Source organism: Aplosporella prunicola (assembly GCF_010093885.1).
Source record: "Aplosporella prunicola CBS 121167 unplaced genomic scaffold K452scaffold_19, whole genome shotgun sequence".
NCBI lineage: Eukaryota > Fungi > Ascomycota > Dothideomycetes > Botryosphaeriales > Aplosporellaceae > Aplosporella > Aplosporella prunicola.
In genome coordinates, this window is record NW_022983547.1 from 519,471 (window position 1) to 542,868 (window position 23,398).

A 23,398-nucleotide genomic window follows, 5' to 3' on the forward strand; every position below is an offset into this window, starting at 1 on the left:
CCATATCCCAGAGGAGAACCGACGGAGATGAATGGCTGCCGGCCATGATAGCTCGTTGCAGACTTGGTGGGCATCCCGGGCCTGTTCACCATCCTGTCCTGAGCAGGGGTGTAGGAGTAGTTGCGGGGTAAGGACTTCATCCTTGCTGTGCTGTTGATGCTTAGCCTGTTGTAGTCGCGCATGACGCCACCACTTCCCAGGCCACCCATGCTGCCTTTGCGCAGCGACTCTGCACCAATACCAGCCCAATCTTCCTCGTCCGTCGCGTCATCTTCATCGTCAAGTTCAACGTCGTCATCATCGTATGCATCCGGCGGAGCAGGAGAGTCGTAAGCAACGTCATCATTATCGCCGTCAAGGGACATCTTGTCCGCCTCGTGCTCCGCCATGTGCATGTCCATGTCATAGTCGCGCTCCGCGTGGCTGGAACTGAGGGGCGAGCTTGCGGCCCAGGAGCCAGTGTACATGCCGTCGCGGTGGGAGCGTGCCATGGCCCCCACTCGCGGGATCTGCAAGCCGCCATGGTGAGACATGGCGTAAGACTCGGGCACGCTCGCAGGTGGCGAAAAGGCCGCCTGACGCATAACCTCTCCGTGCACCGGAATGCTACCCGGAGCGGCGCCGTTGGCACCTGCCATCCGTTCCGGCCTCGGTTGTCCGACCACATACGCATCCCAGCGTCCCCAACCGACCTTTTCGAATGCCACGTCGCCATCCACTAGCTGCGCACTGCTACCGACGCTGCGACTCTCGAGCGCGGCAACGACGAGCCTCCGCGCCTTGGCCTGCGGAATGCGGCTGAAGCCCGGAACGGACTGAGCCAGATTCATGAGGACATGACGGATGGCGACGGGCCCGTTGTGAAGGAGGATTTCCGGCAGGTGGTTTTTGGCGAGCAAAGAGGGAGTAATGGTGTCGGTGGCCTCAAGGCCGGAGAGAGCGGCAGTCGAGAGAGGCGCCGGGGCGGAGGTGGGGGCGGCATCGAGCAAATCAACATCCGAGTCGCTGTTCTGCGCTCGGTGGTTCTTGGGGTTGAGCGAGGAGTGGCGCAACTTGTGCTGCGGGGGGAGAGTCGGAGAGATGGAGTTGGGGGGCGTGGGCAGCATGGCGGCGCGGATGTTGCAAGGGACAGGTTGGAAGGTGGGAATGTCGACAGAGGCCGAAGGATGGTTGGCAAAGGCCGTGGCAAAGGGGGAGGCGGGCTTGGATGGAGCGGTGGAAGCCATGATGATGGTCGTTGCTTCTATGTATGACAACATGAGTCAGCTGCGCGTTCCAGCAAGCGGCGACAAGGAGGTGCGCCTTCTTTGTCGGCCGCGCACCGCCAGACGGAGGGGGAAACTAACGGGACAAACAGGGTGCGACGATGCAAGAGTGCGCGCAGTCGAGCGGGCGGGACCGGTGGAAGATGGCGTCCGGATGCGGAGTCGCGTCGGGAGTGGTGGTGGTAGTGGTGGTGCTGGCAGCTGGCAGGGGCGGTGCAACGGGCGGCTGAACGCGGTAGTAAGCCGGACGGAGGGAGATGTCAGTCTGACACGGGAGTCTTTCTTTCTTTGAAGTCGTTGTCTTGAGTGTGTTTGTGTGTGTGTGCGCGCGTCCTCGTCTAGACCCGGGGCGGTCTTTGATAATGGGGGGGAGGGAGAGAGCATATCTTGGCCGTAGCACCGTCAGCCAGCGCCAGGATTGGAAGAAGCACTGGTCGCAACTGCCACCCTTGATTGGTGCGACGGGTAGCCGTCAACGAGAGGCCTCAACACCGCCGCCCTCTTGCGTCACGCGCTTGCTTGCGGAGCGGCCACCGGTCCCCACCAGTCGCATCCGACTGCGACCTAAGGCGCCCTAACACCTCCATCATCGCCGCCCGCTCCCCGCACGTGTGTGGCCCGCCAGCGCACCCGGCGCGAACGCCCGCCAAGATTTCACGCACAATGCCAACCGACGAGTGCGAAATCCTCCACGTGCGGCCATCTCACGCCTGTTGCCCGAGGACATACTTTCGCATCGCCTGGTTGTCTGCTGCGTTAGCGCCTGTCCCCCTGCATCCTTGACGCTGTCGGGTCAACTTACGCTCTTGAGGGCGTCGATCTGCTGTTGTGTGCGGACAAAGACCTCGCGGTACTGCTCGAGGCTCTGCTGCACCACGTCGTTGCGCGTCGTCGTGCCCGCGCAGATGGCCCGCATCTCCTGCTCCATCTGTTATCTATTAGCCCCGCTCTGCGCCAATATTCCTTGGTCCACCATTCCATCGCCTTCTTCGTGGCTGCCCGACGGCGGCTTTGCGCGGCGCGCACAATCGCCTGGCGCATGTCGGAAATTCGAGAACAGGAGACATCAATCGAGATACGCACCTGCTTGCGTAGAAACGGCTTGCTTAGGCTTGTTTCGAATCCCACGTTGTCGTAGCCCTCTACAAGCGCCACGCCCAGCGTCGATGGGATGAATTCCTGTACGCCACTCCAACCACTGCCGTTAGCTGCATTGCTTCCACCCCTCCCACCACCGCGACCCCTGCCTCTGCCCCCTCCTCGGCCGCCGCGACCGCCGCGACCTGTTGCAGTATTCCCTTCTTCGTTTGCGGAAGCAGCACCGCGCCCACCGCCTCTTATCTGAGTCATGACATATTTGCGCTCCTTGATCTTTGCAATATGCTCTGCCATCGTGGCATCGGTTCCGATGCCGTTGGCGTCCATCAGCGCGATGAGCTCCGGTTCTGTCAGATAGCCCGGCGGTGTTGTCTTACCCTCACCCATGTTGGCCTCTGTTGGTTCAAATTCCTCGCCGACGGTGAATTGAGGTAGTTGTTGGCTGCTTTCCCACTTATCGTAAGGGTATACGTCCAGGTAATTACGCTCGAGTACCGTTAAGCCGTGCGCGCGGAATGTCTCGCTGCCGTACTGGATCTCCACGTCCGTGGCTTCGCCGAGGGCATCTTCGGAACAGCATGCGAGGAAGCGTCGCACAACGAATTCGTACACGCGTCGTTGGTTGTCGTTTTCAAGCGCGCCTTTCGCTATGTAGTTGACCGGATGGATAGGCGGATGCGCCTTGTCGTTATGACGTCCGTTCCGAGGTTGGCGGAAACCGCCGGCCATGAGTCCTTGCGCATAATTGCCCCAGGCTGAGTCTTGCTGTTGCTTCTCGATGATCTTCCTGAGGTCCATTCCTCTGTCAAATTGATCCGTCTCTGTGCGCGGGTAGCTGATCCAACCCTTCGTGTAGAGTTGCTCGGCAACATTCATAACAGTCTGACTGTCCATGCGGAGAAACCTACTACCCAACTTCTGCAGTTCGACAGTGGTTAGAGGAAGCGGTCTCCATTTGCTCGTCGGTTTCTTCTGCATCTTAGTGACTTTTGCCTTGCGTGCCGTTAAACATCGCTCAAAAATTATCGTGACGGCCATGCGGTCAAAAAGATGAACTCTTGCCCAACTAAATGGGATTCTGATGTCATCCTTGACATGTGTAACCTTGATGTTCCAAAAGGCTTCCGGGACGAAGTTCTTGACGCGAAAATACCGGTCCACGACGAATCCTAGCGTAGGGAATTGACATGAGCCATAGCTGATGACGCCTTCGTGCACATGCGCTATCAAGTTCTGAAGCGATAGTGTTTGTAGTCTTGTAAACGCCGCACCGATACGAAGGTCCAGTTCGATGCGCGCAGCAACCGCATTCGCCTGTTTCTCGTCCAATTCAATAGGGTTCCGCGCAGCGTTGATAATATGGGCTCTTTCAACGTTGCTAAACCTGGCGCGCTTGACTTCCAGCCGGCTGTTTGCCTTGCGCGCGATATCGCGGATCTCGGTGCCAATGTGCTCACCTTCGCGGTCGCAGTCGGTCCAGATGAAGAGCGTATTGCAATACTTGGCTTGCTGCAGGATGTTGTTGGCAATTAACTTCTTGTCCTGAAGGATGCTTTTTACAACGGGAGCGTCAAAGAGCTGTGCAGGACGGCATGAGCTCCAGGAGCGGTGGCTTTCGGTGAATTCCTGCTCGGTGATGTGACCAGCAACTGATGTGAAGACGACCTGAGAATTGCCCCATCGGCCACCAAAGTTGTACGAGAACTCATAGTTGTGGGTGTACTGGGCCCCTCGGACGGGTCTCTGGAGAAGGTGGCGGTCAGTAGAGCTGAAAACAGAAACAGCAGGTATACACTCACAGATGGCGGCTTGTCCTGGCCTGAAAGGTGCTGCGAGACGGCTTTGGCTATCGACGGCTTCTCCGCGACGCACAGAATCCTTCCCATGATGCTTTACGTGGGTCCATAGGCAAAAAAATTTTCTGGGCACGAGACACGAGAATGACGACGTGAGCAAGGTCGCAAGACGTTTGTCGAATGAAATGAAGCTCTGACGAGCCGAGCCGTCTGCCAACCAGATCCCTGCTGCCGATCGTCAACCCGCGATGGGTGGTGACGTTACCGCGTTACCGCGTCCCTGAGCAACGCGCGACCGCCTTTCATCCCACGTCGATCCCCCTCGCACCTCAACCACAACCACGACGCCGCCCAGCATGCTCGTGCCGGTCCAAGACATGGCCCTGCCGGCGATTAAGACGCTGCAGGACTGCGCCGACTGGTCGCAGACCGTCCAGCCCTTCATCCCCCAGCTCAAGGAGCTCCCGCAGCAGGTCTGGCTGCACATGTCCAGCGTCGAAGAGCTCAAGGCCCTCTATGTTTCCACAAACCCCCTCGTCACCGCCTTTGCCTTCTCGCTGGCACTGGCTCCTATTTTCCTGCTCGTCTCCGAACTCAATAAGAACTACTCCCAAGTGGACCGCATGTGGAGCTTGCTGCCGACGATCTACAATGCCCATTACGCCGCGTGGGCGCACATGACTGGCCTGCCGACCCAGAAGGTCGACAACGTGCTCGCCTTTAGCGTCGTTTGGAGTGTAAGAACTACTTCGTGCCATGGCGAGCGGTGTGCTAATTTGCGCAGTTGCGTTTGACATTCAACTATTGGCGCAAGGGTGGCTACTCTGTGGGCTCTGAAGACTATCGCTGGGCCATCATCAAATCCAAAGTCAACCCGGCTTTGTTTTTCCTCTTCAATGTCACCTTCATCTCCACCATCCAGAGCGTACTGCTCTGGGCAGTCGCGACTCCGACCTACATTCTCCTTCTCACCTCCCGCCTGACAGGACAGGGCATGAGCACAGTCGACACCATCTTCGCACGCGTCTTGATGGCCATGGTCGTCTTGGAGTACTTTGCCGATCAGCAGCAGTGGGGTGAGCAATCAATCTTACATTCAAAAACCGGGCCTACACCGAACCAATCAGCTAACCGCGTTGCCCAGACTATCAATCCACCAAGCAGCGCTACTTGCAAACCGCGCAGGTCCCGCACAAGTCAAAGTACACGCGCGATGAGCTCGACCGCGGCTTCACGACGCGCGGCCTGTGGGCATGGTCGCGTCACCCCAACTTCGCCGCTGAGCAGGCCATCTGGGTGATCCTGTACCAATGGGGCTGCCTCAGCTCGTACACACCACTCAACTGGACTTCTATGGGCGCTCTTAACTACCTATTCTTGTTCCAGGGCAGCACGTGGCTTACCGAACTGCTTACCGCCGGCAAGTACCCTGAGTACAAGGAGTACCAGCAGAGGGTGGGTAAGTTCTTCCCGAGCTTGCTGGGTGAAAGGTGGGTGGAGGCGAAGGCGCCGGTGCCGGCGCGGCCCCAAAAGAGTGCTGGACCCAAGGGCAGCGCGAAGAAGTCGAAATAGGGTGGCCGTGGGGTTTGTTGATAGATGACGCGGGGGCAAAGGAAGTTGTGAAGGGAAGATTGAAGGAGTGAGCTAGAAATACTTGCTTCGGAGATCGGAAGGCATGATTAAGAGTATATATGGTTAGGCAATTTCTAGCAGTATAGCACAGTTTAAATTGCATTGAGCTCACTATTGCAATCACTGGCTATTTTACCCATGGCACTCTTTCCATTATTCGAAACCTGGATACTGCCAAAATCCCTTGATCGGTGAGGGTATCCTCATTCCTCTCCTACCAGCCATGCAACCTCAGCAGAGTCCTCCAGACAGTTTCGTCAATTACCAAAGACCCTCAATTTCCTAATGTGTCTTCCGAATTTCTTCCGCTATGGCAGCACCCAAGACCACCATCTTCTATCTCCATACTCATGCTCCCTTAGCCGCGCCACGCTTTGTTTACGCACTCGCAGTCTTTGCAGGGGCCGTACTCGTCCTTGTTCACGAGCGAGAAGTCACAACCGCCATCCGGGCATTGTCCACACGCGCACGTCGGCTATAGGAGAATGGGTTAGCATGATAGCGTTTATAAGGTTGTGGAGATTGGGGTGAACGTACGGCTGGGCGGGTGTATGGAAACTCAGGTTGGGCGTCGAGCTGGGTGTCGGACTGGTGTTGGGTCTTCTGCCGCTTCAGCAGCTTCAGTGGCTTCAGCAACTTCCGCCACTTCTGTTGCTTCTGTTCTTGCTGCTGTTCTTGCTGCTGTTCATACAACTTCATCAAGCGCTGAAAATCCAGCCGATGGTGCTTCTCCTCTCGCAACTCCTTGATGTGGATCGCAAGCTCGTGGGCGATGTATCTGACAATCTCGCCTCTGTCGTCCTTGTCTCCCAGTTGTAGCTCGTGCTGGATCTGCGCGTCGAGACGTGAGGTTGGGACTTCAGAAGGCGGGGTTTGCTCAATACTGTAAGGTGGATTGGTTAGGTGAGGGCTTCAGACTTCGGTGGACGGTCGTGAGCAGACACGTACATCTTGTTGATGTGGTCGTTCAGAGGGGGCAGAACGGCGAGCACCTCAAGGCTGATAAGGCTGATGTCTACTGGCATTGTAAGTCTGTTGGTTGAAACGCACATTGAGATATGAATTGTTGGTGCGGAAATTGGTGGAAGGTGGAAGGTGGAAGGTGGAAGTTGAAATGTTGACGGAAGGTGGAAGGTTTATGAAGGAGGAAGGAGGAGGGTGAACTATTTATTTTCAAAACTTCACACGCTTAGTGACTGACTGGAGCTGCTGGTCGCGACATGCTTTCATTTGCTTGAAGGGAGTGCATGCTCGGAACATGCCTAGGCGCTCTACAATTTGTGAGTAGAGGAATCAGTCACTGAACAACACAGCCAGACATGGTTAGTACATAGACCGAGGAGCCTTGTTATGCAATAAATAAGCTTTCGCTAAATGCTGTGATAAGTTAATACCACCCTGACACTGAGCTGTCTAGTCTTGTATCTCATTGCGCTTATTCATCACGTGCCCAATATCATCCGCGACATTATCCATACCTCAAGCAAGTATTTCTTGGCCAATCTCGTAACCATGTAAACAGATAATGACCGTATTAAGTAGTTGAGGAGTAAAGCACCTCTGAAGAGAGGATTGATGATAGGCGCATTACCTTCGCCTTCTATAGCTTCCATTCATGTCCCATCATAGTTTAGTGCCAACTATCGATTTTCATATGAAACAAGCCAAAATGCTCTGGTTGAAAGTAAATTAAGAACTAGAAATCAAACAAAAGTCAACTCGAGAAATTGATTGATTCTTCGGCTAGGATAATAAAAAGGCAACCATCTCGGTATACGCTCTTCACCAATCACCTAGCAATCAAGCAACCAAATACGCACAAGACAACCGACAAGAACCTACAATACATTTAGCATGCATCCTTTCACGAGCGGCAAGATAATGCACGGAAAGGCGAAACCCACCAATCCATCCCCTCCGACGCAGATCAACTACCATTCAGAAAGGCCTCGAAATCAAACTCCTCTAATTCAGCTTCTCCAGCAATTACACTAAAATCCAAATCCCCATCAAATGGATCCTGATCACGCGAGCCAGCCTGGGCGTACATACATCAATCAGCCTCTGGGTAAAACGCCCCTACATCTCTAGCCAAATATCTAGATGTACACACCTGCTCCGAACCAGATCCAGACGCGATTGGCGCCCATTCAGCGGCTTCTCGCTCTTGCATTATCTCTATCATCTCGACAAGCTTCGGGTTCAAGTCTGGTTGTTTGGGTGCTGCTGCTGCCGGGGGCTTCGACGACGACGAAAAAGAAGAAGAAGACGTCTTGGCCGGAGGCCCCACGTAGATGCCCATCTTGTCGTGTGTACCTCGAGGCCAATAACTAAGTGCAGAGACAACGTGTGCGAGAGGAGAAGTGTGAAGCAAAGTTGATTGAGTTATCAAGCTACTAGAGGCGACGTGCGAAGAAGGGCGCGTCGGTGCTGACTAAGCTAAGCTAGCTACAAGAGGCAGGCACTACTCCGTAAGCCGCATGAAGAGCTGCAGTCATGGCTTACGTCACGTGATTGGTACCAACTACATGGATCCCTCGAGTGTGTGGATGCTGTGGCTCCGGATAGTTTGTCCATCCGTTTGCTCATTTCTGACTTCCCATACTTTACCTTCGTACTCTAGTATCTTTTCATCTTAGGTTAGGGCTACTTGCGTACAACCACCAATACCGAAGGAGTACGTCTACAACGTCATTAGTAGAGAAAACCACATAGCAACGTCAGATACGACATATTTGGATGCTACCGGAAGACTTCATTAGGCGCTAAACAAATTTGTGCAGAAAAATGCTATACTAAATATATATCACCCAACTCTCCACGTAAACACAACGACGGCAGCGTAAGTAAACATACCCACCATGCCAGGCACAACCCATCACGCAGGACTACGCCAGCCTCCCCGCGCCCTCCAACGCGCCCCTACAATCCCCACAATACTTCCCCCACCACTCGCGCACGGCCTCAAACGCCTCGTTGCCGCCCTCTTCCTCCTCAGCTTCTGCGATCTTCTTCCCCGCAGCAATGTCGTCCTGCCGTCTGCGGACCAGGTCGCCCACGCGCCGACACCGTACATTCTCGTCCAGGAGCCAGTTCTCCCACTCGGCCTGCAGCACCTCGCGCTCGACGCGGTTGACCAACCGCATCGCCACCAGCAGGTCATGCCTGTACGCGCCGAGGTTCTGGCGCGTGCGCTGCAGCCTCGTCGACGTGCTGCGCGTGCTGGGCGTAAGAGCGGCGCTGAAGGAGCCCATAGCCGGGAGGTTGTCGGGGTCGTTGTGGAGGAGGTTGATGAAGGTTTGGTGGCTGTGAGAAAGAAAAAGAAAGAGGATTAGTTGCGATTCCCATGACACTTGAAGACTGAAGTAGCTGTTTCTGACTTACCAGCTGTTAGCCTCGCCATCAATACCTCCCGTACCAACCCCCCACTCCACCTGTGCCGTGTTGTTTGCGAACATCTCATCAATGTCCCGCAGATACACTGCCTTCCCCATAACAATGTCGGGCTTCACGCCCAGTCGTGCCATGAATTTGCCCGCACTGCGCTCCTGCCACCAACTCCAACTGTCGCGATAACTCCACAACAGGTTCATACCACCGCTAAACAGCAACAGCGCCAGCAGCATGCTATGTGCCGTGCACACCTTGGCGACGGCCGCCACCACGTTGCTAATCCATGCGATGATCGTCGACACCCAGTCCGCAGCCACCAGCAGCGCTGCATCGAACAGCATCATTGGGACCGTGCGTCGCCGCAGCTTGAATTGCCGCTCCTTGGCTGGCGGCGGCATGTCGTCCGCCACAACTTGCGCGGCTTGCGTCGAGTGCCCAATGTACCCGAAGATCTGTACGGCCTTTCTCGTCTTGCTCTTGGACCCGAGCTTGTTGACCTGGTCCGCGATGACGTCGGTCAGATCCTGGCTCTCCAAGTCGAGGTCCTCGAGGGCTTGGTGCTCGAGAATGTGCTTGATGAGCATAGGGCTGCGCTCCCAGTCCACCTTCGTGTATATGCCGAGCTTGCAACGGCTCTTGGCAACGTGCGTGATGACAATTTTCGCCACCAACACAAAGTTGTTGCTGCATGGCAGGTACCACGGCGTTTTCTTGTCCGTGACAACGTAGCAGAGATGGTCATTGAGGACTTCTATGACCTGGTAATCGCTGACGACGTGACCGGATTCTTGGTTGGTGTGGTACTCGAACTCCCTCTTGTACAACGCGCCCTCCTGGGACTGGTTCCAGGGACCTTGGGTGATCTGCTGAGCCCACCGTTCCCTGTACAGTATCTGGAAGACCGCACTCCTGTCACCAAACATGACATGGAAGAGGGCCTTGGCACTAATGTCGAATTCGCGCTCGATGGCCAGACGTGCCATGCCCTGCGGCCGGTAGACGACAGGTTGGAACGGCAGCTTGAACCGCGTAGGGTTGCGGCGAAGACCCATGCTCGACGAGTCCGCAAAGAGGTTGCCGTCAATGCGCAGGGTGGCTTTGAGGTTAGAACCAGCACGTGGGCGGGTAGCCTCAATGGGCGTATCGATATTCGAGAGGTTGTCCCAGTTGTCCATTTCAGGATCCGTAAAGTCGTCATCTTCCAACCTAGTGAGTATTCTGATGACTGATTCAAGGCCCTTGGGATCGTCGGAATTGCAATTGCGGACCAAAAAGTTGAGGCGCTTCTGCAGCAATTTCAGCGGCTCAAGGAATACCTTGACAGTCACACGCGTGGAGTCATCGTATTTTCTGACGCCATCCTTAAAGTGAATGAAGAGGAAGTCGCAGTCGCGGCCCGGGGCTGCAGTGATCTCTTCAATGTTGTCCAAACTGATACCCGTGATTAGCACCAGTCCAAGGTGGTTGCTGTAGAAATAAACGTCCGTAGTTGTGACGTAGACGCGGCCTGGGAACTCTTGCTGATCGTTAGGGTTCCATGTCGCTCTGAAAACCAACACGACCTTCTCCTCGCGCGGGACGCTGGGGAACAGAATTCTGAACTGTGCATCCTGGGCTTTAAGAGCCAGGGGGTAATAGCTAGGATACTCCTTCGGCGATAAGGGTACGTGCGGTCGAAGTTCGAGCTTGGCGGGATCCGTGTTCAAGCTGAGGGTCTTCCGGTGTCCCTTTTTAATCTCATCCGAGATCATTGTCTCTGCTTCTGTTGATTCGCCCTTCAAAGCTGCAGGGGGAACTTCGCTGATGATATCAGTACCTGCGATCGACTTGATGACGGGACTAGGCGGCTGAGATATCGCTTTGGCTGCATGGTGCTTAACTTCTCCTCTTTCCATACGATTCACAAAACCCCAGTGAGTAGAGCCCCACAAATTAGCCAATATTCCAGAGGGCATACCCCCATCCGAGCGGCCAATTCCGACGCCTCTCTCACCACTGATGATGATAGCGGCTTTGCTCAGATTAGTAGGGGCGGGCGAGTTGGCAAGGGTTGACGGCGCCAGAGTACTAGCGGTAAGCACGGGAACGCGGGTATCCGGGGAAGCGGAGCTGGGTTGGGCGGCTGGCGGGGCGGCTGAGAGAAAGTTGTGAATATTGTGACTTGACGCAATAAGGCTAGCAATACCGCCAGATGATGGAGTTAATGTTGGCATACCAGCAAGTTGATTTCCAGCAGGCGATTTTCTGTGGAGGTCCAATTTTTGGATGATTCGTGCGGCGTGATCGCGGCTGCTTTCACCGTCTCGTTCGCCAGAGGTAAGGCGGCGGCCGCTGGTGTTCTCGGAACTACTCCTGGAGGCTTGGGCATCGCGGTCGGGTACAGGCAAAGTCTCTGCGTGCTTGAGGTTAGGAAGTTCATCGCTGCCATGGGCAACGTGGCCATCCGTGGTCCTGGCGGCAAATTCGGGGGCTACGGGAGGGCTGATGGCGAAAGCGGCGTCGGCGTTGTTGCTGCTGGATGTGTCTGTACTCGCTGGGTCCTCTAGGGCCTTGCGCTTAGCAACATCAAACGTGGCAATCCATTCAGTCAGCTCTGCCTGGGTCTCGGCTTGCAAAACGACGGATTTATCCTTGGTCTTCACCTCGAAACAGAAACGGCGTTCTTCCTGGAACGCAGGGCGTACTCCGCAAAGCAAAAGCCCAATCTTTTCGGATTCTTCAACAGCCCCAGTGCGGGCACCGTGAATCAACCAACCGAAAATACCATTCTTGACAAAGAACCATCTCCGCACCCAAAGAGCGCGGGCGGGCTTACCGGTGATGGTCCGCTCAAAAAGCCATCCCTGTTTTTCGGATTTTTCCGATCCAGGGGGCTTGGGGGGAGGCTGCGCATTCGTCGAAGAGTGGGAACCGAGGTACGGCACGGTCGATATCGAGTAATCCTCCAGCTCGCGCGAGGGTCTGATGCTATGCTCGGCGTTGTCTTCAAGCTGCTTTCTAGCAAGGTGGAGCTCGCGCTTGAAAACTCTTTCACCGTTCTCCATTTCGCGGCTCCAGCCCCTGATACGTTCCATCTCATGACTGTGCTTGCCGAAAATTTGATCCGAACCTTCTCTTACAGACTTCATCTCCCGCCATCTCTCGGTAAATATCTTTACCAGCAGCTTGTCCAATGTGGTCCTGATTTGGGGGGTCATGACGCAGAAGTCCATGGACGCGCGGAGATAGGCCTTTCTAGCTTCGTGGACCTGGAATGCCTCTTCGCGGAGGGACGAGGCCTCCTCGGTCTTCTTGCGACCAGCATACCGAGCGATGAGGCCGTCGAATTCCTTCTGCGAAGCGGCCATGTTCCTCCTGGCATCCTTTAAACCGCGCAAGTCGGCGGACAAAAAGGTCTTGATCGGTTCAATGATGGTCGCGTCGACTCTCTTCATGCCCTTGAGCGTCGCCATCCAAAACTCTCTCGCGCCCTGGTTGTAACGCTTCATGGCTTCCATGGTGTAGTCATGGTCGAGAATGGCCTCCGAGACCTGTTGCGGCGGCGCAGATTGGGCGAGGAATGCGTAGACGGCGGTTTCGAGGCTGTTCACCTCCCTGACGAGCTTGCTCGCAGCGCCGACATAGTTGTCCAGCCATCGCTCGATAAGGTCGAGCTGCTCCCCGAAATGGACGGCGGTGGCGCGGAAGGTGGGACTGTCGAGGGCGGCCTCTTTCAAGACGACGGGACTGGGCGCAAGGGATCAGCAGGGCGCGCGCTCGGGGGTGTCGAGAGGGCATACATCAAGCTCAGCGGCTTCTCCACCGGCGTGAGGGCCGGGGGTATTGCTGATTGCTCGGGTTCGGCCATGGCGAGGGTTGCGGTTGGCTATATGGATGTGACAACGAGCAGGCCGTCGAACATGACTTGCGACTGGGACAGGCCGGCGTTGGGGTGGAAGTGGTGCAGATGCAACGGGGGGTTGGTTGAGCTGCCCGCGGTGATCGCACACTGTCTCGCCGACGGGACCAAGGACATCATGGCGGCGGCCAAACGTCGGAGCGCGTAAAGGGATTCAATCTGCGTATGCGGAGCTCGGTCATTGGATGCGCATTCCTCTCCCGACTACTACGTACAATTACGCCTATAGATCCCGGTCAAGATTATCATTGCGGCTTAAGCCGTCCGCTGATTCGCGCCCAGGCGATGCGGCAACCATCTCCTTCGGGTTTAGGTAACGCCTGGCCCGAGCATTCGGAATGCGCAGGCCCGCCGGAACTTTTTTATCGCCCGTTTTCTCGACCTCGAACTCTTGACACCACCCAGCCATGGCCAGATCAAAGTCCGCCGTCGAAGATGGCCGCCCAGCCAAGAGGGCCAAGACCCTCATGGACGACAGCGACGCCTCCAGCGACGAGGGTGAGCATATGACCCTCAAGGTCAACGAGGAATTCGCCCGCCGTTTCGAGCACAACAAGAAGCGCGAGGAGAAGCAGAGGTGTAAGTCCCGCGCCCGTGGCTCCACGCCAGTCGCAAGCCCTAACTGCCCGCAGTGGAGGAAAAGTACGGCAAGAACACCAAGACCAAGGCCCGCGCCGATGATGACGCCTCCGGCTCCGACGAAGACTCCTCCTCTGATGAGTCCGAAGACGACGCAGGCATCCTCGCCACGGTCGATCTGGATGCTGAAATCTCCGCCACTCTCAACGCCATCCGCACCAAGGACCCCGCCCTCTACGACGCAAACCACAAGTTCTACTCCGAGTTCGACCCGGAGAAGCTGCAGAATGACGACAAGAAGGAGAAGCCCATGTACCTGCGCGACTATCACCGCAAGAACCTGCTCGAGGGAAAGATGGGCCGCGAGGAGGAGGAAGAGGACGAGAACGCTCCGCCCAAGACGTATGTGCAGGAGCAGGAGGCGCTGAAAAAGAACCTTGTCAAGTCCATGCACGAGGCCAAGGAAGAAGGTTCGGACGAGGAGGGTTCTGACGAGGACGACTTCCTGGTCAAGAAGCCGGAGCAAAAGTACAACAAGGTCGCGGAGGAGCCGAAGAAGCCCAAAGTCGAACTCGACATTGAGAACGCGGACAAGGACCCTGAGAACTTCTTGTCCAATTTCCTGGCAGCGCGCGCCTGGGCTACCGACAAGCCTGCCTTTGCGCCTCTCGAGTCCGACGACGATGAGGATGACATGCGCGCCGAGGAATTCGAGCACGCGTACAACATGCGATTCGAAGACCCCTCAACTGCCAACGAGAAGCTGATGACGCACGCGCGTGACGCCGCCGCCAAATACTCGGTGCGCCGAGAGGAGGTCAGCGGACGCAAGAAGCAAAGAGAAAAGGAGCGGTCAAAGAAGGATGCCGAAAAGGCGCAGCGCGACGAGGAGAAGGCACGGTTGCGGAAGCTGAAGATCGACGAGATGGAGGAGAAGGTGGCCAAGATCAAGGAGGCCGCCGGTATCACGGGTCGGGACTTCAACATGGATGAGTGGGCAGGCGTCTTGGAAGAGGACTGGGACGACAACGACTGGGACAAGGAGATGCAGAAGCGCTTCGGCGAGGATTACTACGCCGAGAACGACATGGAAGCAGCCTCGTCGGACGAGGAAGCGGGCAAGAAGAAAAAGAAGCCCAAGAAGCCCAAGTGGGACGACGACATCGACATCAAAGACCTGGTGCCCGACTTCGAAGACGAAGAAGCCAAGCCTAGCGTCGCTCTCAGCGACGACGACGACGGCGAAGAAGAAGACGGCGGCGTGGAGCTGCCCGATGCGGAGGCAGACTCTGACGACGACGAGGGCAGCTCAAGCAAGAAGAAGAAGAGCACAAAGAAAGCGCGCAAAGAAGCAACCATCGACGCGAAGCGCAACGCGCGGCGCGAACGACGCCTGATCGAGACGCTAGTGGACCAGAACCTGGAAGTGGCAATGGCAGAAAAGGAGGCCGCCAAAGCGCCGGCCCGGTTCCGCTACCGCGAGACGTCGCCGACGACGTTCGGGCTGACGGCGCGCGACATCCTGCTTGCGGACGACGCGGCACTGAACCAGTTCGCCGGGCTTAAGAAGATGGCTGCGTGGCGCGACCCTGAGAAGAAGCGCAAGGACAAGAAGAATCTGGGTAAGAAGGCGCGCTTGCGCAGTTGGCGTAAGGAGACGTTTGGCGATGAGGAGGGGCCCAAGGGCGGCTTTGCCGATTACGTCCTGGGCAAGTATGGCGAGAAGGGGGTGCCGGTGGACGGGGGACGGGATGCGCAGATGAAGGATGTTTCTGCTGCGGCGGTGGGCGAAGGCGGCGTGGATATCAGAGAGGGCGGCAAGAAGAAGAAGCGCAGTAAGAAGAGGAAGGCCGCAGCCGTCGAGGAAGAGTAAGACAGTCAGTCAATAAAGTAAGAGTACCTAAGGCAGGGCAATCCCGCTTCGGGCTGCTGGTAGCAATTTCTCACCAAACGATGCTTGCATGGATGGATGGATGAATCTCTCTCTCGGACCATAAACGCTCTTCAGTATTTATACCTCAACACGCTCCCACCACGTCCCTATCCCCCTTCACCCTCAACAGCAACCACAAGACCCTACCTACCTACTCACAGCACAGCCCAGCTACCTACATAGGCGCAACCCACCACACGCCCGCCGGCAGCCGATTAAGGCCACACAGCGCCCTCGCGCGGCGGTGCTCCTGCTCCATCTCACCGGCGCCGGCGCCGGCTTCCAGCGCCCCCGCCGCAGCGTCGACGACGCGCAAGTTCCAGCGCACGCGCGTGCGCTCCAGCATCCATGGCCTGCCGTTTACTCCATCTCCCGTTGCACTGTCCTCCCCTTCTCCCCACGCGACGCCCACCCCCCGCAGCCCTAAGGCGCTGAATTCAAGCACTTCACACTCTCCTTCGCCCTCACCTTCGACTGAGGCTTCGCCTTCAGCTGAAGCAAAGAACGCGAGACAAGCGGCAAAGTGCGCGCGCGCGAGGCGGAGCGTGCGTGCCGACGGGGCGGGGAGCGCGGCCAGCGCGGTGCCGAGCAGGAAGTGGTGGAGGGGGAGGGGCGACGTGGGTGTTGATGAGGTGGTTGTGGTGGTGACGGGCGCGTGCATAAAGTCCGACCAGCGCGTAATCCTGCTGTCCGCCTCCGCCTCCGCTACACCCACTTCTCCCCCTGCGGCTTGGGCCGTGGTATGCGTACCAGCCCGCGCACCAGCAGAAGCAGGACTCTGGACCGCCAGCGCCCGCGCAAAGGCCTCGCACGCTAGCCCCGGCTCGTCGAGATGCAAGCGCAGGATGCCAAGGTTGGCCCACAGCTGCGCGGCGTGCGTGGCTGGGAAGGAGGGGAGGTGCTGTATGAGGCGCAGGAGGCGCTGCAGCTGCACTAGCGCGGAGGTGTAGCTTAGCGTTGCGAAGAGGAGGGTGCTGTGTTGCCAAAGGGGGAGGGGTGAGGGGTGTGCGTGTGGTTGTTGTTGTGGTGGTGGTGGTTGAGGGGGTGCGCGTGGCATTGTGGTGTGTGGTTTGTGAGGTGTGTGCTTTGATTGATGTTCTTGTAGGGGATGCGGGATTGGGTTGGGTAAGCGTGTTGGTGGGAGAAGGGAGTGGGTTGCTGATGCTGGTGGGGGTTTTGTAAGGGGTTTGGTGCTGTGGGAGGTGCCATGTGAGCTCTCGATGGTGTTGTGCTCTCTTTCTTTCCTTTGACGTGCCCGCACGCTTCCTCCGGCTCTCTTCGGCATGCCCTTTCGACGTGACTCCCAGCGCGTCCCGTACCCGCGTCCAGCCGCGGAGGTTCAATCGAACACCTGGCCCTCTCACCACAGCAAAGAAACAAAGTTTCTCCCCCAAATTACGCTCACCACCGCGCATCCTTGCTCTTCATCATCAAACCCCGGCATTCCTCCTTACGACGACGATCATCTCATAAGGCACCAACCCCGCCCCCTCGATGACATGGACAGACCAGTGCTTCCGCCCCGCCAACACGGCCTCATAATCGGGCCAGTCGGCCCTCGGCCCCAGCCAGACGACGACGCGCACGGGGTCGGCCGGGCGGGCAGCAAAGACGTCAAAGTAGCGGCGCACGAGGGCGGGCTCACGGGGATAGACAAAGAGCCAGGCAGGGGCGTGTTGGGCCAGGGGGCAGAGGTCCCAAGTGCCGTGGACAGGCCAGGCGCACTCGTCAGGCAGGTAGCGGTTGAGGGCAGCAGCGTCGGAGAGGTTGGCGTTGGCGACGTCGGCGCCATGGACGGGCCGGCCCAGGCGCGCGGCCAGGTGCGCCTCCAACAGGCCGCTGCCGCTGCCGACCGAGAGCACTGCGCCTGTTTTCGGAAGGTGCTGCGCCAGGGCGTGCAGCAGCGGTGCCGAGAGGCTGAGGCAGCAATCGGCGTGGTGCGTGGGGGCGGGGAGGAGGGGTGGGAGTGGAAGGACCATGGCGGACGTGCTTGGCGCTTTGGTCGTGGCCGCTGCTTCCATGGGGCGGGAAGCTAGCTGGTACTGTACCTACGCACGAAGCCGGAGACGCCGGGCGGGGAGTGGGGGACTAGGAGAATGCGATGATGCGAAACAGGAAAATAGAGAAAAGCAAGAGCGAAAAAAAAAGAGGATCACGTGCACGTGCCTCAGGAGACAAGGCAACATTCAGTTTAGTTAATCTGTATGAAGCAACAGCTGGGCCAAGCTTAAGGCTAAAAATGGTTCAGCGTGAGGTGGCACGGCGTTTGAAGAAGCAGCATCCACATCATCATCATCATCAGCACCATCAGCAGCATCATCATAGGTCGCGGTCAGCAGGCGGCCAGGAAGTCGGTGAGGAGGATGGGCACGTCCACCTCAACGGTCACATCATCATCCTCATCCTCATCCCCATCCTTGGTATCCTCCTCCTAACAGCAACAACAAAAAAGTAACAGGGCTGAGCCGTTTTTAAAATGAATAGGTAATGAATGAGGTGAGGAGCGGAGCTTGGGGGATGCCAGCAAACAAACAAACACGCGCGAAGGATCGCGTTCCCGGGCGGCGAAAAAGCACGCGCTCAACGGGCGTGGTGGACGACTTTGTCTGGCGGACATTTGCTATTTTTGGCACGGGCTGTGCACTGGATCGCCTCCGCCGTGGCTTGCTGCCCCCTCTCCCCGCCGCCGCCGCCGCCGCCGCCGCCGCCCGCGGCTCTTTGGCCCTCTGGCCATACTAGGTGCTTGCTTGCTTGTTGTTGCTGCTGCTGCTGGCTGCTTGCTGCCGTGCGCGGTGCGCTGTGCGCTGAAAATAGGCCCGCGCTCCTTCCTGACCCTCAGCCTTACTTGCAATCCTTCCACAAGAGGTTTAATCTACGCTCGACTACTTATGCGGGCACACGCCACCATGCCCTGTACAACTCGCCTCCGGTTGATCCTGACCCCGGTGTCTTCGCATTTCAGCCTTAATTTTTTTCGCCCGCCTGGATCGCCGCCGGGCATCTCAACATGCAACCCTGCGCCGGTCTTAGCTCCACCTCCCTCGCCGACCCCGACTATATCAGTTATACCGCCCTGCTGCTTCTGCAGTCATCAGTTCTCCTGGCTAAAGTCGGCACCACGGCCGGAATGGACTCTCGCCAGAATTGCCAGCCCGCCCACCACCGCATATGCCGCAACATTCGTGCCGTCGTCGAGTCCCATTCGACCTCATCGGCCTTCCCCGACCCCGCCAAGACAAGCAACAAGAAGAAGCACCACGGCGGGAATCTGAAGAATCTGCTGCGGAGGAAGGACGGCGGTAGCAGCACCAGCACCAACACCAGCACCGCCTGCTCCTCGACCACAACCCTCCACTCGCCCTACATGCACCCGGAGCCCTCGCGCTCCGCGCCGCCAATGCAAGCCGTCTGCTCCGGCCGTCTCCCAAGCAACCATCCCTTTTCCGAAGAAGCCTACGCCGTGCGGCATCCGTCACCACAGCTGGTGCCACCGCCATTCGGGCGGCCTCTTGGCCCCCAGCCCGCCGACGCGTCGTCGGCGTGCACGCCCGCAAGCAGCACACCGCTCAACAGCAGCAGCGGCAGCAACGGCCCACGGGCAGCAGCGCGGCAATCGTTCAGCGGCCACGACGCGCCCCCGTACGAGGACGACGCTCTTGCCATTGCTGCTGCTCCGGTGGTTGTCGCTGCTCCTTCTCCTCTCCATCGCCGCCAGAGCGAGACTTTTGACGACGCGTCCGAGCTGCAGGAGTTCGCCGAAGCGACGTCCGGCTTCGACCCCTTCAGCCCCGTGCGCCAGCGCCCCATCTCAGAGTACTACGCGCCGCGGCTATCAGCGTACGCGCGCTCGCAAACCCTGCCTTCACAATCACTGCCCTCGCAGCCATGGTCGCAGCCTTGGTCACAGCCTTGGTCGCAATCAACACAAGCCCTGTCGACACAACCGCCCTACCAGCCATCCTCGCAGCGCTCCTCGTCCTCGCAGGACCTGCTCTTCCACGCCCCCCCCGCCGCCGCCGATGACGACGACCAGCTCGCCGCCGACGACGACGACGACTACGGCCCCCCGCCCCAGGACGAACTCCCGGATTACGCGCAGAGCCAGTGGGAGGTGCATAGTCGGCGAAGGCGGGAAGCGGCGCGTCGGGCGGCGGAGCTGGAAAGGCAGTGGTTGGAGGCGAGGCGGGCGCGTGGCTCTTGACAGCGAGTACGCTGGCGTCTTGGCTTGTCACTCTTACCTGCTACTACTACTACTACTACTACTCCTTCTACTGCTGCTGTCGCTGCTACTGCTGTCGCAGCAACAGCCACCACAACAACACCTTTCCTTTGTCACGTAATAGCCACCACCCCCGGGCTAACGCCTTTTGACGCGCCTTTAGCGATTTGATACCCTCGTTTAGACTTGCTTGCTTGTTTCCTTATTGTCATTGCTAGTGCTGTTTTTAGTTTATTGTGTTTTGGGGTTTGGGCAAGCGTTTTCTTTTGTTTACTGTTTACTGATATCATCGTCTCCATCATCGTCATTGTCATCAGCGGACGGGAATGGGGGAAAAAGGAGGAGGAAGGGAAGAAGGTGCTTTGTAGGTGTATGTTTCTTTTTGTTTAACCCTTCTTGCACATATGTTGATAGGTAGCAAAATTTCGGGTTCGGTACGGTACGGATGGATGGGGTTGGGTGGGGAGAGGGGGGGGAATGAACATCTTGTCTTTGCTGTTGCGGTTGCTTGCTTGGTAATGTAAATTTGAATGGAATTATATGCAAATATCTACGAGCTAAGAGGCCAGAATGGATGAACATCGCCATGGCTTTCTTTGCTAGGTGCCGTACCGTACTGTACAGCACTGTACGCAAATAAACAAACAACAACTGAAGACATTGGAACGAACGGATAAGGTACTGTAAGCAGCCAGCTCCCATAGCCAACCTAGGTAGGTCATGTCCGCACCAACACCATGACATCAGCCCCGTCCGAAGCGGCAGCCAGCTCTGCGGGTTGCGCGTTTAACGCTCACGCCCACAACGGCTCTCGCGCTCGCATCTGACTGGACGACGTTACGAACCTAAAATCCTTCCGCGAAAACGAACGCACCTCCACCGTCAGGGCCGTTATTATTTCCGATTTCCGCTTCCCACGCCGACCGCGGGAGTTATTTTTAGCACTGCTTGCCAGCGTGCGAGCCAATAAGCTCACACTAGACCCGTACGTAGGCCACGAGAAGGAGCGTGATGCGTTTTGGCTTGGCTTGGCTTGTGGGGTGCTGCACGTGCGTGCGGGACTTTGATCTGGCGTGCTGTTTGTTTTTGCTGTACGCTTAGGTAGGTAGGTACCTAGTAGCGCTGTAGTGGTGAGCGTGAGCGTGCGTCGGTGGGCGAGCATATTGTATGAGCAGGTAGGTATCTAGGGACGTATGAAGAAAGTATGAAGGAGGTGCGTACCTAGGTCCTGTACGTGGGTAGCCTGCCTAACCTACCTACCTACCCACCCCTCCCCCCCTCCTCTTCTCTCCTCTCCTCTCCTCCTCTTCCCCACCCCTTCCTACCATAGCCGCCCCCGCCTTCCCCGCCGCTGCTACCTACCGTCAACGAATGCAACGCAACGCAACGCAACGCAACGCAACGGAAGCGAACGGACAGGGCCACAGCAGCGGCCGCCGATCCAGGGCGCGTGCGTGCTGCTCTGTGCTCAGTGATCGCTTGCTCTGGGGCGGAATTGGGCGGATCGGGGATCGGCGGGGAGGGAAGGGGCGTGCGTGCGTAGCGGGATGGCCGATGGGGTGCTCGGGGATGGACGTGTAGGTAGGTAGGTAGGTATGTACCTAGGTACGTACCTAGGCCGGTTGGACGGCCCCAGGGGGCGCGTTGCGTGGGGCTGGGGCTCTTGCTGGGTGGGTGCTGCTCTCACCTGGTACAGGGTAGGTAGTGAGCCGGCGGGATTAGGTGCCTCTCTCGTTGCGTCTCTCTGAAACCACCTAACAATGACGATGGCCATGGCGATGCCGACGTCCCAAAGGAGGGGTGGGGGCAGGAAAGACGACAGAACCGGGCGTGGCTGCAGAGATTACATTTTCCGAGAACGGCAACGAGAGCGTCGCCGGCGCGCACATGCATGCATCGCGGCCAACAGACCTGCCTGCTGAACTTGAAACCCACCAACGTGCGCCATGTTTCCACTTTCCCGCGCATATCCACCTACATAGGTACCTTACCGTGGGTGGGGTGGACCAATTGGATTGGATGGCTGGCACGTCACCAACACTCACTGCTGCTTCTCGTGGCCTCTGATTAGGTGCTTGTCACTTACCTTTGCCTGTGTTTGGTGCGTTGCGTGCGTTGCGTGCGTTGCGTGCGTTGGTTTTCCAAATTTAGATGGCCTCCTCTATCCACTGACTGGGTTGACTGACTGACCTACCGTCTGTCACTTACTCACTAACCCACTCACTCGTCCACACACTGCAAACGCCGGCGCTTGCAGCAGTGGTGGTGGGGGCCTGCGGGCTCTCTCCCGTCTGCCTCTCCCTCCCTCCCCCTCTTCTTCCTCTTCTCTTCCCTGTCGTACATGATCATACGCGACGGACACGCCTTCAGCGGCGTCCGCTCCCCCGGCTCCAACAACCGACACATGCGCCTCACGCTCGTCCAAATCCTAATCTCCGCCTTAGCCAGGGGGACGACTCTGCCACGGGCCTCGTCAATAGCAACAACACCAACAGTAGCAACACCACCAACAGCAGCAGCCGGAGGAGCAGCCAGCGCCAGCGCCGCCCACGTCTCCTTCCGGAACCACGCCGCAACCCAGCGCATGGGCACCACAGCGCGGACATAGCCGCCGCGGGCCCTGCTGTCGGCGCGCGTGATCCACGCGTTGCCCAGCAGCGTCGGTGTTGGCGCCAACCGCTTTCCGGCCGGGAAGATGCGCGCCCCAAACACCCACGCCTCCCACGACTCGCCCCACTCGGCCGCGCGGTCGCTAGCCCGGAACAGCGGCTCCAAGCTGTCGCCCCGCAGCATGATGCCGAACGCGTGCGTCGCCTCGTGCGCCAGCGTCGTGCCGAGCACAAAGGCGAAGCGCAGCCGCGCTGCCAGCGACGCGGTGCTGTGGCCGCTGCACGGGCCTGAGACGTAGGCCCGCCATTGCGAGTTGAGGCGCATCAGGACGGTGGTGTCTTGTGCCGCGGTGCGGAAGAGGGGGTGGTGCCGCGATGTGGGGTGGGTGGCGTTTTCAGCGACGATGGGGGTGGTGCTCGCGAGGGAGAAGCCTTCGTTAGAGTTCCATTTGAAGGTGACGAACGAGGCGAGGTCTTCGAGCGCGGCGCTGACGGCGTGCAGGTCCTGCTGTGAGTACGGGCCCATTTGGTCTTCGAGGCAGGGCTCCTGGCCCGGGCGCTCGACTGTCTTACCGTAGGCTGCGTGGGCGTACCATTGCAGCAGGGCCTCTTCTGTGAGGAAGAGCGAGGCGAGCCGCAGCGCCAGTGTTAGCGCCTCGTACTCTTTGATGGTGGTGTCGGTGAACCGCTCGTAGGCGAAGAGAGGGTGGATCGCGTTGTCTAAGTCCGGTAGGCAATGAACGCTCAACATACTTGCTAATGATGGGTCGTCGTCCATTGCCTGTTGGATGAGCATGCCTATGTCAGCTTCGGGGACCACGGTCCTTACCATTATGATTACGAGATTAGGTATGACTGCACAGCAGTTTTAGAAAAAATAACAGGAGAAAAGAGAGAAGATGCGATGGTGCCAGACCAATGCAGACGGTACCAGACCGGTGGAGTGCAATGAATGAAAGGCACGTGTGCGGTGCCA

At 57.8% G+C, this 23,398-nt stretch overlaps 12 protein-coding genes across 12 annotated transcripts; 3 read left to right on the forward strand and 9 right to left on the reverse strand.

Annotated features, from left to right (window-relative positions):
• Positions 1-206: 206 nt before the first annotated feature.
• On the reverse strand, positions 207-1,103 carry K452DRAFT_195148 (uncharacterized protein; the record flags this gene model as incomplete). The annotated part of the gene is made up of 2 exons (XM_033535934.1): positions 207-589; positions 632-1,103. Coding segments are annotated over 2 exons (855 nt in total), but the record flags the coding sequence as incomplete, so codon positions are not given.
• An 866-nt stretch (positions 1,104-1,969) lies between these two features.
• K452DRAFT_300213 (uncharacterized protein) lies at positions 1,970-4,249 on the reverse strand (the record flags this gene model as incomplete). Its single annotated transcript, XM_033542307.1, has 4 exons — positions 1,970-2,005; positions 2,068-2,193; positions 2,349-4,106; positions 4,163-4,249. 4 exons carry the CDS (start codon positions 4,247-4,249, stop codon positions 1,970-1,972), a joined length of 2,007 nt encoding a protein of 668 aa, XP_033395399.1.
• A 207-nt stretch (positions 4,250-4,456) lies between these two features.
• K452DRAFT_320308 (uncharacterized protein) lies at positions 4,457-5,928 on the forward strand. The gene is made up of 3 exons (XM_033544309.1): positions 4,457-4,896; positions 4,944-5,235; positions 5,304-5,928. The coding sequence occupies exons 1-3, from the start codon at positions 4,516-4,518 to the stop codon at positions 5,729-5,731; spliced, it is 1,101 nt and encodes a 366-aa protein (XP_033395400.1). The 5' UTR covers positions 4,457-4,515; the 3' UTR covers positions 5,732-5,928.
• A 221-nt stretch (positions 5,929-6,149) lies between these two features.
• On the reverse strand, positions 6,150-6,816 carry K452DRAFT_310595 (uncharacterized protein; the record flags this gene model as incomplete). Its single annotated transcript, XM_033543347.1, has 3 exons — positions 6,150-6,266; positions 6,329-6,674; positions 6,740-6,816. 3 exons carry the CDS (start codon positions 6,814-6,816, stop codon positions 6,150-6,152), a joined length of 540 nt encoding a protein of 179 aa, XP_033395401.1.
• Positions 6,817-7,424: 608 nt separating this feature from the next.
• K452DRAFT_289681 (uncharacterized protein) lies at positions 7,425-8,169 on the reverse strand (the record flags this gene model as incomplete). The annotated part of the gene is made up of 3 exons (XM_033540871.1): positions 7,905-8,169; positions 7,696-7,829; positions 7,425-7,629 (listed from the first exon to the last, which is right to left on the reverse strand). Coding segments are annotated over exons 1-2 (296 nt in total), but the record flags the coding sequence as incomplete, so codon positions are not given.
• A 477-nt stretch (positions 8,170-8,646) lies between these two features.
• Positions 8,647-13,152, reverse strand: K452DRAFT_254254 (uncharacterized protein). Its single transcript, XM_033538320.1, has 3 exons — positions 12,964-13,152; positions 9,176-12,910; positions 8,647-9,097 (listed from the first exon to the last, which is right to left on the reverse strand). The coding sequence occupies exons 1-3, from the start codon at positions 13,029-13,031 to the stop codon at positions 8,680-8,682; spliced, it is 4,221 nt and encodes a 1,406-aa protein (XP_033395403.1). The 5' UTR covers positions 13,032-13,152; the 3' UTR covers positions 8,647-8,679.
• A 397-nt stretch (positions 13,153-13,549) lies between these two features.
• K452DRAFT_310597 (uncharacterized protein) lies at positions 13,550-15,534 on the forward strand (the record flags this gene model as incomplete). Its single annotated transcript, XM_033543348.1, has 2 exons — positions 13,550-13,661; positions 13,715-15,534. 2 exons carry the CDS (start codon positions 13,550-13,552, stop codon positions 15,532-15,534), a joined length of 1,932 nt encoding a protein of 643 aa, XP_033395404.1.
• A 118-nt stretch (positions 15,535-15,652) lies between these two features.
• On the reverse strand, positions 15,653-17,287 carry K452DRAFT_64191 (uncharacterized protein). The gene has a single exon (XM_033546958.1). The coding sequence runs from the start codon at positions 16,877-16,879 to the stop codon at positions 15,770-15,772; it is 1,110 nt and encodes a 369-aa protein (XP_033395405.1). The 5' UTR covers positions 16,880-17,287; the 3' UTR covers positions 15,653-15,769.
• On the reverse strand, positions 17,025-17,573 carry K452DRAFT_310599 (uncharacterized protein; the record flags this gene model as incomplete). The annotated part of the gene is made up of 1 exon (XM_033543349.1): positions 17,025-17,573. The coding sequence occupies one exon, from the start codon at positions 17,571-17,573 to the stop codon at positions 17,025-17,027; it is 549 nt and encodes a 182-aa protein (XP_033395406.1).
• A 1,028-nt stretch (positions 17,574-18,601) lies between these two features.
• K452DRAFT_300219 (uncharacterized protein) lies at positions 18,602-19,795 on the forward strand (the record flags this gene model as incomplete). The annotated part of the gene is made up of 1 exon (XM_033542308.1): positions 18,602-19,795. The coding sequence occupies one exon, from the start codon at positions 18,602-18,604 to the stop codon at positions 19,793-19,795; it is 1,194 nt and encodes a 397-aa protein (XP_033395407.1).
• Positions 19,796-19,939: 144 nt separating this feature from the next.
• Positions 19,940-20,815, reverse strand: K452DRAFT_64194 (uncharacterized protein). Its single transcript, XM_033546959.1, has one exon. The coding sequence runs from the start codon at positions 20,555-20,557 to the stop codon at positions 20,084-20,086; it is 474 nt and encodes a 157-aa protein (XP_033395408.1). The 5' UTR covers positions 20,558-20,815; the 3' UTR covers positions 19,940-20,083.
• Positions 20,816-22,033: 1,218 nt separating this feature from the next.
• K452DRAFT_360425 (uncharacterized protein) lies at positions 22,034-23,254 on the reverse strand (the record flags this gene model as incomplete). Its single annotated transcript, XM_033546339.1, has 1 exon — positions 22,034-23,254. One exon carries the CDS (start codon positions 23,252-23,254, stop codon positions 22,034-22,036), a length of 1,221 nt encoding a protein of 406 aa, XP_033395409.1.
• Between the last annotated feature and the right edge of the window lie 144 nt (positions 23,255-23,398).